General features: G+C 34.5%; 1 protein-coding gene across 6 annotated transcripts in view; it reads left to right on the top strand.

Annotated features, from left to right (window-relative positions):
• MED13 (mediator complex subunit 13) overlaps nucleotides 1–15,607 on the top strand; it is a 102,703-nt gene that overhangs the window by 3,265 nt on the left and 83,831 nt on the right. For all 6 annotated transcript variants that reach the window (XR_012008715.1, XR_012008714.1, XR_012008716.1 and 3 more), the window contains exon 3: nucleotides 6,652–6,820. Coding sequence is in view for 3 of the 6 variants with exons in the window: in XM_072779698.1 (XP_072635799.1) it covers nucleotides 6,652–6,820 (169 nt within the window). In the remaining 3 variants the exon portion in view is untranslated. The remainder of the gene's footprint in view (nucleotides 1–6,651; nucleotides 6,821–15,607) is intronic.

Raw genomic sequence — 15,607 nt, 5'->3', positions numbered from 1 at the left:
ATGTAATCCAGGTGACTGTCTCAAATAAGTTCTTAGTAAGACTAACGTTTCTGTAGGAATGCATGTATTATATTTGTTTTGATAGTTGACTTTGATATGCTGGATTTTAATCTTTAAGTGGTCATAAAAACCACCTTACTAAAATGTTTGGAGACTTAATGTTATTGATAAATTATAAACTATACAGATACAAAGTAGTTGATAAACTATTATGCTGACTTGAGGGTTTTAGTATTAATAAGGTTGGCAGAGCACCATTTCCCCCCCCAGATTCCGTGTAATACAGTTTGTAGAATCAAAGATAATTTTAACAGATGTGTAGTATTTAGTTTTACTATAGTGGGACTAATGTTTTGAAAGCCTGTTAAGGTTAAGTGTGAGCTGTTTTGATGTATATTAAAACACTGTGTGGATTTTTCCCCCTAAATTTCATGTTATGAGCTAAATATATTTTCTCGTAAACTGGGCTACAGTTTAAAAAAACTGCTTCTGTAGTTTAACTTTGCTTTTTTGCATAATTTTTTAAATGGTAATACCTGTAGTTTAAAATGCTGATCTTGAATGTGAATGGATATAATTTTGGAAGATTAGGTTTTAATTGTTAGATTTTGCTGAATGCCATTGAATGGTAATTAATTTTTAAAAAACTTAGTGAAAGCAATCGAAATGGCAAAGCAAAATGTATTAAGAGTAGTATGTATAATTATAATTACCGTTCCAAAGCCTGTTCTATACTGTTTTAAACAATGCGTGTAGTCAGTGATATTTATGTAATGTTTTAGCTCCCCCCCCCAACTTGTCGTTTACTTTAGAATGTTGTTACTTAAAATCAGACATATCTTAAAGAATAATAAGGTCTTTTCAGATGGAGTATATTTGTCTCGCCTTTTTCTTTGCTCCAGGGACACCGTCTGCCTCCCTTTTGGGATAATTAGTCTGCCTCTGTCTCTCTAGCTAACCCCTTTTTCATTTCTTCCCATCTGTGGCACTCTATTCCCTTCTTTTAAGCTCCCCTGAGAAGAGAGCAGCTGGACAGTAGGGGTGGCATCAGCTGCAGGAGGCAATCCTGAGTTCCAAGTGGAGGTGTAGCACTGAGGAAAGGGGAACCGGAAGGACCCAGGTGGTAACTAAAAAGCTGGTTAATTTAGTTTGAGCTTGCTTTTTGCAGGCACAGGCAGTGCCCTTCTGTTTGGTTCAGCACCTACCACATCTTGTTATTAAAATGCTTCTGATTATGGTGGTATTTCCCTTCTTGGTGGGGGAAAGAGGGAAGGCATTCTATTTTGCAAAGATTAGAATTATTTTTCTTGCTAACTGAAATATTCAGTAATAAAAGTACAGAATTGCCTTTGCTTAACCCTCCTATTTCTTTCCATAGTGTATTTTAAAATAATAAACTTTTAATTTCAAAATAGTTTTAGATGTACATAAAATTTGCAAAGATGCTATATAGAGAGTTCCTGTATAGCTCTCACCCAGCTTCTTTGTTGTTACTATTAATATTTTTCACAACTAATGTACTAATATTGATATGCTGATATTCACTAAAGTCTGTACTTTATCTGGATTTCTTTTATTTTTATCTAAAATTCTCTTTCTATCCTATGTTCTCATCCAGGACACTACATTTTGTCATATCTCCTTAGGCTATTCTAGATTGTGATATTTTCTTACACTTGCCTTGTTTGATGATCTTGGTAGTTCTGAAGAGTCTGATCAGGTTCTATAGCGCATTTTGAATTTTGCCTGTCGGAATATCACGTAGCATGGGTTTGGGTCATTTTCTTTTCGAGTGTAGATGAGGTCTAGAAACAGAATGTAAATTCACCTTATTGCTAATTGGTTAAAATCTCCTCTTACAGCAAACCAAATCTAATTTGATACATATTTTAGACCTTCAGTTTACTTGTTTTATAGCAGTGGTCAGTACTGTTTAGTAGTTTGCAAAGACCTAATGATTTTGGGGTTAGGATTTTTGCTAACTAGTATTGGCCTAACTGTAACATTCCAGGAAGAGATTTGTTCAGAATATCCCTTGAATCCCAAAGCCAAAAACTAATTTTTTTTTTTTAAACTTTGTGCTTTGCTTCCTCTAAGAGAATAGATATTTGTATCAATAGAAGAAGGATTAGGGAACAAAACTCTGATTACAGCTTTTTAAATTTTATTTATTTATTTATTTAGAATTTGTAGCACACCTCATTTTTTTTTTTTTTTTTTTTTTTTTTGGTAGCACACCTCATTTAGCGGTTGTGTGATAGAGGTATAAAATTGGACCTGGGAAAATTTTAGCTTGATTTCTCCAGTCACAAGTCTCTCTATATAGTGGGCTGATTGGTTCTTGTAAGTGTACTATTTACGTTAAAGCAAGATTGTTTTATTACCATTAATGTGTCCTTGAAGGAGAAGAGTTTTCTGGATATTTTTTTGTGCCTCAACCTTTTCGGAATTTTATTGCTGTCATTATTGGCTTTTCATCTTTCCCTTAAATCAAAATCAAAATCAAAACTATTCCCTTTCCTGAGGTTGCATCTTTAAAAAAAAAAAAAAATCATAGTAGGCTAGACTGTGATGAGACTCTTGGAGAAAACTGATACCTGGAGAACTAAAAAAACAGACTCAGTCAGGGCTAAAAATATTTGTTATTTTTTCTGGCTCCTGTGGTGTATATATGGGATTTTAGCAACTTGTCCAAATACTTTCATTATACCAGAATTTCATCATAATACTGTTAAACTAAATGGGCCATTGTTTAGTCCTAGAATTTAATTTTAGATTCTTTTATTAAAGAATATTAATTATAGTGGAATTTAACCTTAAGTGGCAGGTTTAACAGGATTGGCAAACACATAAACAGCAGCCAAGTATAGGAATCTCATGTCAGCCAAATTTTTAAAAAAAAATTGTTTTGCACTCCCAACTATCCTGAAGGGAGTTAATTCATTTCTGTCTTCTTTTCCATAGTTTACTTGTTACCCAGATTTTTATTTTAACTGGTTTTCTAGGGCCATTTTTCTTTGTCATATTTCTTTTATGTACTACCTGTTTTGAGCAAGGAAGTGTATCTTTAAATCTTCAAAGATAATCATCAACATATATTCAGGGGTTTTTTAAACCAGAGTTTTTCAGGTTTTGCTGTAGGTCAGTGCTGCTGCCAGCTTAAGGTTCTCAGTAATATTTGTTGAATGAATGGCTATGAATGGGCAATTATTATTTAAGACAAACACTGAATTAGACATTTAAATGTTTCTCTTTATTTTCTCAGGAAACTCATGGTATTTTCTACCATCATTTTTGACCCATTCATTATTCATTAGTATATGTTGTGTTTTACTAGCTTGGCAGAATTATTTAGGAAAAGATTCCTTTTTTACTGGTTTATTACTATGGAGATATTTAAAGATGTCAGTTTTGAGAAAAATGTTGAATACGAGTACTAGGTGTATCAGCTTTTTTGTAGTTTCAAATTTTTCTCCATTCAGAAATATTTTGATGACGAATCACAGTTTGTCATCACTATAATCTGTGTCCTCAGGAAAAAAAAATTTATGGTAATCAAATTTAGCATTTGAACTGTTGCATTTTCTTCAAGTATTTTGTAAAAAATTTTCAAGTAATAATAGAGTTCTAATGGAAAAGCACTATAAACAAAATTGAACCTATTTTCTCTGGGGATATAGGTACAAGTGGAGAAAAACATTTATTTAAATGCATTAAGCAGACTTTTTCCATTAGGCTATGGTTGATTAAATTAAAAAGAGCTAGGTAAAGATTTGCCATGTGTTTCCCTACCACCTCCCTTCTCTATTAAAATACGGTGTTGAGATTCAAGGACTGGTTTTAATTAGTGTAAGAGGTGCATATCACTGTCTTCGGTGGGTTGATTGTACCATTTCACTTTTCATATCTGAATACACAAGAAGTATTCAGTATTTTGCTACGGTTATTATATCATCAGGATATTAGAAGGTTGACTGAAGAGGCTCTTACTTCTAGGTGACATTCCCCCCTTCCCACCAAAATAAAAAAACCTTCAGACTTTTCATTGAGTGTTATTAGGACTTACTTCCTCAGCAGTAAAAGTAAAATTGTTGCTTTAGTGTGATAGTTGCTTAGTTATTTGCTGTATAGGTGAAGATATACTTTAGTTATTTGTTGGCTTAGAAAACCGTAACAAGTGGTCTATTCTTTGTTTCATGCATAAACTCCCATTTAGTGTTAATGAAAATTGTGGGCATTTGAGGGTATAATGTAAAATAAAGATTAAGTTCACCTGAGTTTCCCTAGATAAAATTCAGAGCAATGGGGGAGAAATGTTTGAAAATTAGTACTGACTAAATTTCTAAACTATATTTAGTATTCTTAGATCGTTTAACTTCAGGTTTAACTGAGATAGATTTTTTAAAATAAAAATCTTCAGAATTTTATGTAAAAAACGTATGTAAATTATTGTATTATGGGCTTTTACTATTCCAAAGACTTTTTTGTTTACTCTTTGTGGAAGGAAGGCAATTCATTCTCAAGTTTTAAGGGAATAATTTTCTGATGTTTGAAGTTTATAGTGACTGTACAACTTTGATATGTAATGGTAACTCTGTGTCTTGGATCTTTCTGGCTTTCAAATTTAGAACTAGTTAAGATTTTAGTAAAGGTTTCTTGTGCAGGACAAATGTTAGAACCATTGCTTCTCAGAAGGTAAGGATTTTTGAGATCAACGACAATAAAAATAAAATATACTAAATAAATTACAAAGAAGTGAAGAACTGGGAGATATTCGTAGCATAACTGGGAATTAAAAGCATGCATACTTTTAGTAATCATAAATCGTAAGTTGAGGTAAAACTCTTAATGTGACTACTTAATTTTGAAATGACAGAATCTGATTAGGCTGAAAGCAGATTGATTTTTACTTTTTTTCTCTCAGGAACTCAAAGATATACTTGTGATTAGACCCCTAAATAATTAAAGTGAAGTCACTGTGTGCCATTTCCCTTTCTTCTAGTCTACTGTTTTCTAAAGTGAAATTTGTGAAGTTTTGGCTTTAAATGGACATATATAAGGTTGTCTAAATATGTAGAATGTAAAACTTTTTTCTTTTTAATATTAATTATTTAAAATTATTCCAGGTCTCAAGTATTGTCATTTTCTAAAGCTTACCTCATTTTTTTAAAGTCTTACTTTTTTGGAAAAAATAATTGACTTGAAAGACTTGGCTAATTTATGAAACACTTTTAAAGAACAGCATAACATCAACATTAACCTTTGTAGTGGCACAAATTTCTACTGCAGTTAAAGTCCACTGTCATTATGCTTTTTAGTTAATGTTTAGTCTACCCATTTGTTCTGTAGGTTATGAATATAAACCATGTGTTCCTCTTAATACATGCTTCTGCTTTTATTCAAAAGTATCATAATTTATTATTTTTCTAAGAGTATAGCATAGATATTTTTAGTGTTGAATTGAGAAAGTTTTTATCATTTATTAAAGATGACTCATTTATAAAATGTTTGTAAACATATACAGGCTTTGGAATTATACTAAATTATGTTTGAAGTAATAAGTTAAAAGTTCAATTATCATTTGTAGCAGAATTCATTGGATGCTTTGTTTAAGATTAAAAGTGGATAGAGAATAAAAAAATTTTTTGAACTACATCTAGACTTATCCAGAAATGACTATGCTAACAATTTTTGATAAATTAACTTGGAGTGGTTAATAGAAGTGCTGGCAAAATTGAGGCTTTGTAGTTAGTGAAGGTAGTTATAACTTTGTATTGGAAGTTCTATTTAAAATCTAAGCCTTTGTATTTTAAAATTTCTTCCCCATGTAGAGGGATCCTGTATTGAATAGTAATTGTGGGAATCATTTGGTTGAAGAGACCTAAGGTGGCTAATAATGCATTGCTTGTTAGGCTCTGTGCCAAAAGCTTCCTTTTTATTCATCACTTATTTTTATAGTTGAGTTGTGGATTAGAATGCTGATGGACATAAAATATTTTTAGTTAATTATTAACTGCTAGTTTTTTTTGGCAGGCAGAATGCTGGAGGAATTAGGACAAAGTAACAAGCCAGCTTTGAAATTGGCATCTTAGATATAGAGTGTCTTTAATGTTTCCCGGCTTATACAAATGTTCTTTGTATTGGTACAAAAACCAAATCAGTATGTTTGCAGTTTATCATTGACTTTTTATTCAGTGGGAAGATAATTTTCAGGTACCTTAATGGAATACGTGACACTTAGGTGTTTTACTCCTTATGGACTAATTTTGAAACCTGATCTTCTAATGTCTAGAGATATATCGAAGTAATGGTAGCTCAATATTTTAAGGTTTAATAGGGTTTATGTAGTAGATGTAGTAGGGCTTATGAATTTATTTTTATGTTTTATTTTTTTAAAGATTTTATTTATTCGTGAGAGAGAGAGAGGGGCAGAGACACAGGCAGAGGGAGAGGCAGTCTCCATGCAGGGAGCCCGACGTGGGACTCTACCCCGGGTCTCCAAGATCACACCCTGGGCTGAAGGTGGCGCTAAACTGCTGAGCCACCTGGGCTGCCCTGGGCTTATGAATTTAAACTGTCACACTTTTTACTTGGCTCTGAGTAGATATAGTGCCACTACTTTACTTTTTGTTTCTTTCATTTTTCTTGTAGAAGAGGAAGATGGAGTGTGGGAGAATGGACTTTCCTATGAATGTCGAACTCTGCTATTTAAAGCAGTTCACAATTTGTTGGAACGGTGTTTAATGAACCGGAACTTTGTACGCATTGGCAAATGGTTTGTAAAGCCTTATGAAAAAGATGAAAAACCTATAAATAAAAGGTAAGATATCTTATTTAAACCCTTACTATTTCTTTAGATTTGTTAATTACCGCTTTACAGAAAATGTGTACTAAAACAATCTATCTTACAGACATATGCAGCAAAGTACTATAAAGCATTCAATTTTGTTCGACTGCTTCACCCTTTTATTCATTTTGAGAATTTACGTGAAGTGGGAATAGGCTGTGTGTCAATTTAGTGATCTAAATTTTGATTTGGGATGATAGAAAAAATGTGAGATGAAAGCAGAGGCTTAAGCATTGAAGTACACTTTTTTAGTTGTGCAAATATATTTACAATAATCTGTTAAAATTAAGTAATATTGATACTTATTGAAGATAGTGATCTGTAGTTGTGTTTTGAATTGGGTTAACCCTTCTTCTTCCCAAACTTCTAATTTTGCTTTAATTAAAGTAATTTAAATTTGTGTTTTTCTGTGTAAGACATGTTTAGTCTTAGAATGTAATTCTTTTGAACTTTGAGTTAACCAAATTTATTTATTTATTTATTTGTTTGTTTGTTTGTTTGTTTATTATTGGAGTTCAGTTTGCCAACAAATAGCTCATCCTGTCAAGTGCCCCCCCTCAGTGCCCATCACCCAGTCACCCCAACCCCCCGACCCACCTCCCTTTCTACTACCCCTTGTTTGTTTCTCAGGAGTCTCATGTTCAGTCATCCTCACTGGTATTTTCACTCATTTTCTATCCTTTCCCCTTTATTCCCTTTCACTATTTTTTATATTCCCCAAATGAATGAGACCATATAATGTTTGTCCTTCTCTGATTGACTTATTTCACTCAGCATAATACCCTCCAGGTCCATCCACCTTGAAGCAAATGGTGGGTGTTTGTCGTTTCTAATGGCTGAGTAATATTCCATTGTATACATATACCACATCATCTTTATCCATTCATCTTTTGATGGACACCGAGGTTCCTTCCACAGTTTGGCTATTGTGGACATTGCTGCTATAAACATTGGGGTGCAGGTGTTCTGGCGTTTCACTGCATTCATATCTTTGGGGTAAATCCCCAGCAGTATGACACATTTTTAGAGGATTTGCAGATAGAGGACTTTAAGAAAACTTCCTGTGCAGTTAGAAGCTTTAGGCTGCTACAGTTCTCTGTGATTTCTTTATTTTAGATTTTATTTACTTAGAGGGAGAGAGAGAATGCATGAGAAGGGGGAGGGACAGAAGAAGAAGGAGAGAGAATCCCAGGCAGACGCCCCTCCTAGTACAGAGTCCAGCTCTGGGCTGGATTGCACAACCCAGAGATCGTGATCCAAGTTGAAATCAAGAGTTGGATGTTCAACTGACTGAGCCACCCAGGTGCCCCAGTTCTTTTTAGTTTAAATATGATTAAGGCACACTTTCTTAGAAGATTTGGTTCCAAGCACTGTTTAAATTAGTGAGGTTTCAAGAGGGATGAAACCGTAAGATAGGATGTGAGAGAAAAGGAAAATTTTTTTAGTTTTTCCTGAAAGATCTGAGGATATGAAGTAAACATTTGGTTATGTAGTATCCTTGTTGAGATGCTTTTATGCGTTCTTTTTTTTTTTCCTGTATTTTTAAAAAAGATTTTATTTATTTGAGATAAAGAGAGCAGGAACACAAACAGAGGTGGGAAGGGCAGAGAGAGAGGGAGAAGCAGATTCTCCACTGAGCACAGAGCCTCATGAGGGGCTCCATCTCAGGACCCTGGGATCTTGACCCGAACTGAAGGCAGATACTTAACTAGCTGAGCCACCCAGGCATCCCCATCTTTTATGTCTTATGTACACATTGTTTTCAGTGTACACCTGGAACCTTTTCAAACTTCTCTTTTTAGTTTTAGTAGAAAGGATGAGTAGATAAGACTGGACAATCAAATCTCTTTCATTTTCTTCCTCTTTGAAAGTGAACATAAACCTTTATTGTCAACAAAATAATTGTACAAGTTAGGGATGAATTTGGTTGCAAAAGACAAGACCTAACTACTTGGCTTATATAGGAATTGATTTTTCTCTATAGCAAGGAGTCTGGAGGTAGGAGTCCAATACTGCTCTGTCTGTTCAATAATGTCAAGGAGTCAGGTTCCCAGGAATTTTCTGCCATGTCATCTTCTTGTTAGTAAGAAGAAATGGAGAAGAGACATTAGGTAGACAATTAGAAGAAGGGGAAATAAATGTCAGGATGGTAATCAGCAATGTTTAGCATAAACATTAATACAGTTTTAAGAAGTCAAGCAAATTACTGAGGACTAAAATGATGAAAAGCTGCGACCTGGGATGCCTGGGTGGCTGAGCGGTTTGGTGCCTGCCTTTGGCCCAGGGCGTGATCCTGGAATGCTGGGATCGAGTCCCACATTGGGCTCCTTGAGGCGAGCCTGCTTCTCCCTCTGCCTATGTCTCTGCTTCTCTCTGTGTCTCTCATGAATAAAAAAGTAAAATCTTAAAAAAAAAAACAAGTTGCAATTTAAGAACCAAATACTAGATATGCTCTTCAGAGGCATTCCCTTTTAATTCTTTTAATATACCTATTTAAAAATTAAAAGCAGATAACATGCTTATTCTTGAGTTTTCAGTTATTTTAGTTACTCAGTATTAATCTGTTGACTCTAAGATTTTATTTATTAGAGAGAGAGAGAGTGCAAGCAAGAGGAGTGCCTGGGGGGAGGTGGAGAGAGAATCTTATGCAGACTCTCTTCCAAGCGTGTGGAGCCCAATACAGTTTCAATCCCATGACCCTGAGATCATGACCCAAACCAGAATCAAGTCAGACACTTAACTGACTGAGCCACCCAGGCGCCCCTAACTTATTGAGTTTGTATTGATGGTTTAGCTGTTTTACACTTCTCCCTCCATACCAGCCACTTGTGTATACTCTTCTTGTTTTGTTTCTTTTTTATCTTGTTGGTGAGATTACAAGACTTGGTTTAAAAAAAAAAAATATATATATATATAGTTTATATTATGATTATTTAAATATTATTTGTAGCCCAGCCATATAGTATATTAGAATTATATCCCATTTCCTCTGTATCTTTTTGTTTTCTTCAGTGTTAATGATTTATCTCTATTTTCATTTAATTATCCATGTCTGGGGTTGGTAAACTCCACAGGGTAAATATAGCCTGCCACCTGTTTTTGTAAATAAAGTTTTATTGTAACACAGTTAAGCTCATTCACTTATAGATTATTTTATGCCTGCTTTCATACTATAGCAGAATCCTACAGATGTAATAGGACAGATGACCCACAAAGCCTAAAATATTTAGCCTACAATATTTACTCACTGGTTCTTTTCAGATGAAGTTTGCTGACCTCTCATCTAAATACCTATTGGTAATTGACTCCTGGAGTATCTACCAGAAGTACAAATCTTGCCCCCAATCTTTATTATTTTGTGTAATCTACTAGTTTCTTTTTTCTCTCTTGTTAATTAATATCTCTGTTTGAGCCTTTCATTCTTCTGTTCCAGTTTGGACTGGTTGTTTTATAGGCTTGTTCCCTTTGCCTTTTTTGGTTAGATCCCTTATTTCCTAGATCTCATGTTCACTTTCTTTCTTTTTTTTTTTTTTTTTTACTATTTTGGTAGTGTCCATCCTCCAGTAGTTTCCTGAGAAGGGAATAAGTGAGAGGTAGTATTTTGGGATCCAGAATGTATGAATTAACCTTCTTTTCTAACTCTTGAGGCTTCTGGGCACTAAAATGGTAACTGGAAATTGTATGTAAGTAGCTATGAAGTTGCAGGCTTTAGTACGGTGATTGGCCATTTTATTGGGTGCCTGTTGCCCAACTACATATCTGTATGTATTCCTCCCCACCTCCATCCCTTTGAGTTAATTATTTTCCCCAGAGAAGTCCTGCAGTCTCCGGACTAGCGAGTTTAAGCTTGGCTGTGAATGTTTAGGAAGCCTACTGGATAAAGAAGGCTGTCTGTATATTTATATTGGGGAAATACTATACTTGTATGGTATTTGGATTTTCACTTGATTTCTCTTTTACATACATCATTTCAGCTGTCTCTGGTATCCCTTAAGTGCAGAGTTCCTCTCTTTTCATCCAATTCAAAGTGAACTTCTAAGTTTTCTACTGATCTGGAATAATGTAAAGAAGCCTGTCTATAGTATAGAGAAGTGGGTCTAGGAGTCTGACTTACTTATTTGACCTTTCATTCTTTTGTTTTACACTATGTATCCACCTTTAGAGATCTACCAGTGTCTTCAACTTCTGTGCCTTTCTCGACTTGTGTGGGTTTGATTCAGTTTGCATCATGGTTTCTTCCCTTTAGCCTTTCTCTACTAAGTTACTGTTTTTGCCTTTGCTTGTTAGCTCCCCCAATTTTTTTTTGCTCCCCAAATTTTGTAGCCAGACTTTATCTGCTGCCTTCAGTTCTATCATTCTCTTTGTGCTCCCCCTGCTTTTTACTATTTCAGCGGAAGGTATTTCACAAAGAGGTAGAGGTAAATGTGTTCAATGAGCAGTGTAAGATACTGGATATATCTTTATTTCTCTTCATGAAAGCAGCTCTCTTAATGGGCTATTAATAGGAAATACAACTTTTCATATTGGAGATTTCCATGAATCCCGTAGATTCTACTTGTTATTTAATTATGTAGTTGAGCACTAGTGTTTTTCTGTGGGCTGACCCATTTAGAAGGGGAACTAAATTCAAATTGTGTTTTATTAATGGAGTAGTACCAGAAATAATATATGCTCTTTTGAGTTACTTTAGTCGTGGTACAGAACTGATTTTATCCAGGAAGGGTAAGTGCTGTTCCCCAAATCACTTTTCATAGGAACTTCACTGCTATCTCCCCTCCCTTTTAAATAGAAAAGCTGGTAGAAAAATCAAGCAGCTAAGTCTCAACTGCTTTTATGACTTGGGAGTACTTATTTTTCTATTAAATTCAATGGAATATTAGGAAGGTAGATAAATATTGGATTATAAATTGCATTTCTAGCTTACTATGAAACCAAACCATTAAGCATCATGTATACTATTTTTATTTACTGATCAATTCCCTATTTGTTGAACTTATATAAGCATTTAAAAAAATTTAATTGTAAGAATGTTACAGAGCAAGTGGGGGTTCAGGGGATGGAGAGAGAGAATCTTAAGCAGATTCTGCACCCAATGTGGAGCCTGACACAGGGCTCCATCTCATGACCCTGAAATTATGATTTTTTTTTTTTTTTGAAATTATGATCTGAGTCGAATTAAGAGTTGGACTCTCAATTGACTGAGTCACCCAGGTGCCTCAGACAATTGTGTTAATTCTTTTTTTTGTGTGTGTGTGTATGTGTGTTAATTCTTTTTAAGAATGTTTATACAAGTTCTTGGGGTGCCTGGATGGCTCAGTTGGTTAAGTGTCCAACGCAGGATTTCAACTCAGATTGTGATGTTAGGATCATGAGATCAGCTGTGTATGGCACCATGCTCAGCAGGGAATCTGCTGAGATTCTCTCTCCCTCTGCCTCTTTCCCCATTCATGTGCTTTCTCTCATGCTCTCTTTCTCTAAATATAAAATCTTTTAAAAATTAACATAATTGTCAAGGAAATTGGTACTATGAAACTGGTTTGATTTGAACAAAGGAGAAAACAGTATTCCAGACTTTTTCTTTATTCTTCCTCCCTTTATTCCCCTTAAATATAGATTCTCAACTTCTAATAATCTGTTCTTCAATGTCATTAACTGTCTGATTAAGTGTAATAATCTTCAGGGACGGAAAGAGAGGAAATGGAATTAAATCTAGTGGTATAGCTAGGCTAGCTGTAAAGAACTCCTCAATTCTATAGGTAATTACAGAAATTTAAGAAGTTATTAGGGTAATTAACACAAATTTAAAAGGTTTACTTTTAAATCTACCATCTTCAGGTATTAAAAGAATGACCAGTGTTTTGTCTTCACAGTTTAGGTGTTTTCCTACAGTGTAGGAAACTAGATCAGATGACAGTCGATGTGTTTGCTAGTGAAACCACAGGCAAATGGGTATAAGTGCCAATGCTTTACTCTAGGTTTTCAATAGGCTCTTAGTAAAAAGACATTGCAAATTTGTGATGTTTGCATGTGCATTAGAATAAGATTATTTTGAATAAGAACCTAATTTTGTGCTTGGCTAGTGGTTAGCTGAGTGGCCAGTTAAGTTTGTGTATTTACTAAGAGTTTTAAATGCTTGTAGGACGGTATACAGAGTAGAAAGATATTGGTAAGGATTTTTTTTAAGACTGCTAGTCTAGTATCTTACAGTATGTATAGGAGGTTTGCTAATTAAGTGGCAGTTGAGATTGTATAGGAGAGAATTAGTATATAATTTTACTCTTTTCCCTCAACTACAGGTATAGCCATATAATTTCTATGGGAAAAATATATTGTTCACTTGGTAAATCTGCTTTGAGATTTTTACTCTACTATTTAACTTCAATTTTAAAAGCCAGTATAGGAGATCTATATATCGTGTATATATATGTGTATATAATCAGCACATATATATATAATACACTGGATAGAATAAATCTTTGTGTAATATAAAGGAGATTGGTTTAAATGTCTGGTTCTGTACATCTTTTTTTATTTTTAAGGTTTTATTTATTTATTTAGATTTTACTTATTTGAGAGAGTGTGTGTATGTGCGTGAGTGGAAGGAGAGGGCAAGAGAGAGAATCTCAAGCAGGCTGTACTGAATGTGGAACCTGACGAGGGGCTTGATCCCATGACCTTGGGCTCATGACCTGAGCCAGAGTCAGGAGTTGGATGCTTACCTGACTAAGCTACACAGGCACCTCTAGGTCTGTATGTTCTAGGCCCTTATTTTGGGTTCTGGAATTAAGATTTAAGTATTAGCAAAAACCCTGGGCCACAGAAAGAGGTTTTGGTTTTGTGGGATGAAGCAGGCAAAGTTCACAGGAAGAAGAGTATATCCCTAAGTATTTGTAGGTGAATTGTAACTAGAATATTAGGGCAAAATAAGGAAATTTCATGTTTTTTTTTTTTTTTTTTTTCTTCTAAAGATGTTTTGAAACTGTGCTGTTCAGGATGGTAGCCACTAGCCACTTGTGGCTATTTAAATTGCAGTTACTTGAAAACATAAAATTGCAATTCAGTTTCTCAGTTTCACTGGCCACATTTCAAGGACTCCTATGACTAGAGGTTATTTTATTGGGTAATGTAGGTATATAGAGTATTTCCATCATTGCAGAAAGTTCCTTTGAATGGTGTTATTTACACGAGAGCCTTTACGCTGAATAATTAAGGTAATACGTTAGGAGCTTTTACTAAAGAAGTTAGGTTGTTTTTGTTTTTAAGGCAATAGATGAAAGAATATACTTTAAATTACACCCATAAAACTATTATCTTACACTGCACTTGTAGCTTTTATATAGTCTTTTTATCTCTATTAATTAAATGTGAGCAGTGCAAATTTGAGTTTCCTGTGGGAGATACATTACTAGCCATTTTTTATAGCTTTAGTATGTCCTTTGGTTGGGTCCCTCAGTACCTCTGAAAACTTGAACTTCTAGGGAAGCTAAGAGCTATCATTATTATGTTTTCTAAGGACTCTTTTTCTTCCTGCCTTCTAAGGGTAGCAGTGTCCAATAGAAATACAATGTGAGTCACCTGTGTAATGTTAAATCTTATAGTAGGCACATTAAAAAAGGTAAAAACCCAGGTGAGAGTAATTCAGTATATCCAAAATATCGTTTTAGAATGTATTTAATTTTGCAAAGAATATTAATGAGATATTTTACTTTTTTTAATGTAAGTTTTTGAAGTTTAATGTGTGTTCTATAGTTAGAGTACATCTCCATTTGGACTGGCTACATGTAGTAGTAGTCACGTGTATATATTGGCTGTTGAATTAACAGCACAGTTCTAGGGCTTTAAGCCCAGCTGAGCTTGGTAGAGTGTTTAGTGGTAAAAAATATTTTCTAACGGTCTTTCAAATCCTCTTGGAATTGTATGCTAATTTTTAAAAAAGATTTTGTTTATCAACTTATTTTAGAGAGAGAGCAAGTGTGCAAGCAGTGGGGAGGGCACAGGTGGAGGGGAAGATAATCTTAAGCAGCCTCTGCACCAAGCATGAGGAGCCCAGTATGGGGCTTAAGCCCATGACTCTGAGACCATGACCTGAGCTAATACCAAGAGTCGCTCACTCAACCAACTGAGACACCCAAGGCACCCTGTATGCTAAATTTTGAATGTGCCCTAGAATCTCAAAGATTGAGGAAACTTTCACTTTCTGTCAAGGTACCCACTTTTGCCCAGCTGGGCATAGTTACTTGAAGCTGTAAACCAGAATATCATTGCTGTTTATTCTTTGTTATATAGTGTAAGTAATGTATTCACTAAGTGGGCAGAAATATATCCAAAATTCACGGATAAGGTGTTATCTTCTGTATTTTAATAAAGGTCTCTGGTTCATGGAGATACGTTCAGAATACCTAATGTTGAAGTTATACCTATTCATTTAAGACATTAAAAGTGTCTTATGAGAACTACAGAAATATAGATTAATGTAGTAGTGAAACTTGTTTGGATGTGGAATAGCCTTAAGAGATTGATGCCTATGTTTTAACTTGGGAGTATGGCCTGGGCTTTGGAATTTTAAAAAGATCTCCAGATGATTGTTATAAAAAGCAGATTTGGAAACCATTGACTAATGGAATTAATACACCATTTTCAGTGTATAGTTCCATGGCATTAAGTATATTCACCTTGTTGTGCCAACTATCACCACTATATACAGAACCATTTTTCATCATCCCAAATTGAAAATCTACACATTAAATAACTCATTTTCTC

This window comes from Canis lupus, chromosome 16 (assembly GCF_048164855.1).
Source record: "Canis lupus baileyi chromosome 16, mCanLup2.hap1, whole genome shotgun sequence".
Classification (NCBI taxonomy): domain Eukaryota; kingdom Metazoa; phylum Chordata; class Mammalia; order Carnivora; family Canidae; genus Canis; species Canis lupus.
Note: the sequence above shows the minus strand (reverse complement) of the source record. Positions and strands in the feature narration are given on the sequence as shown.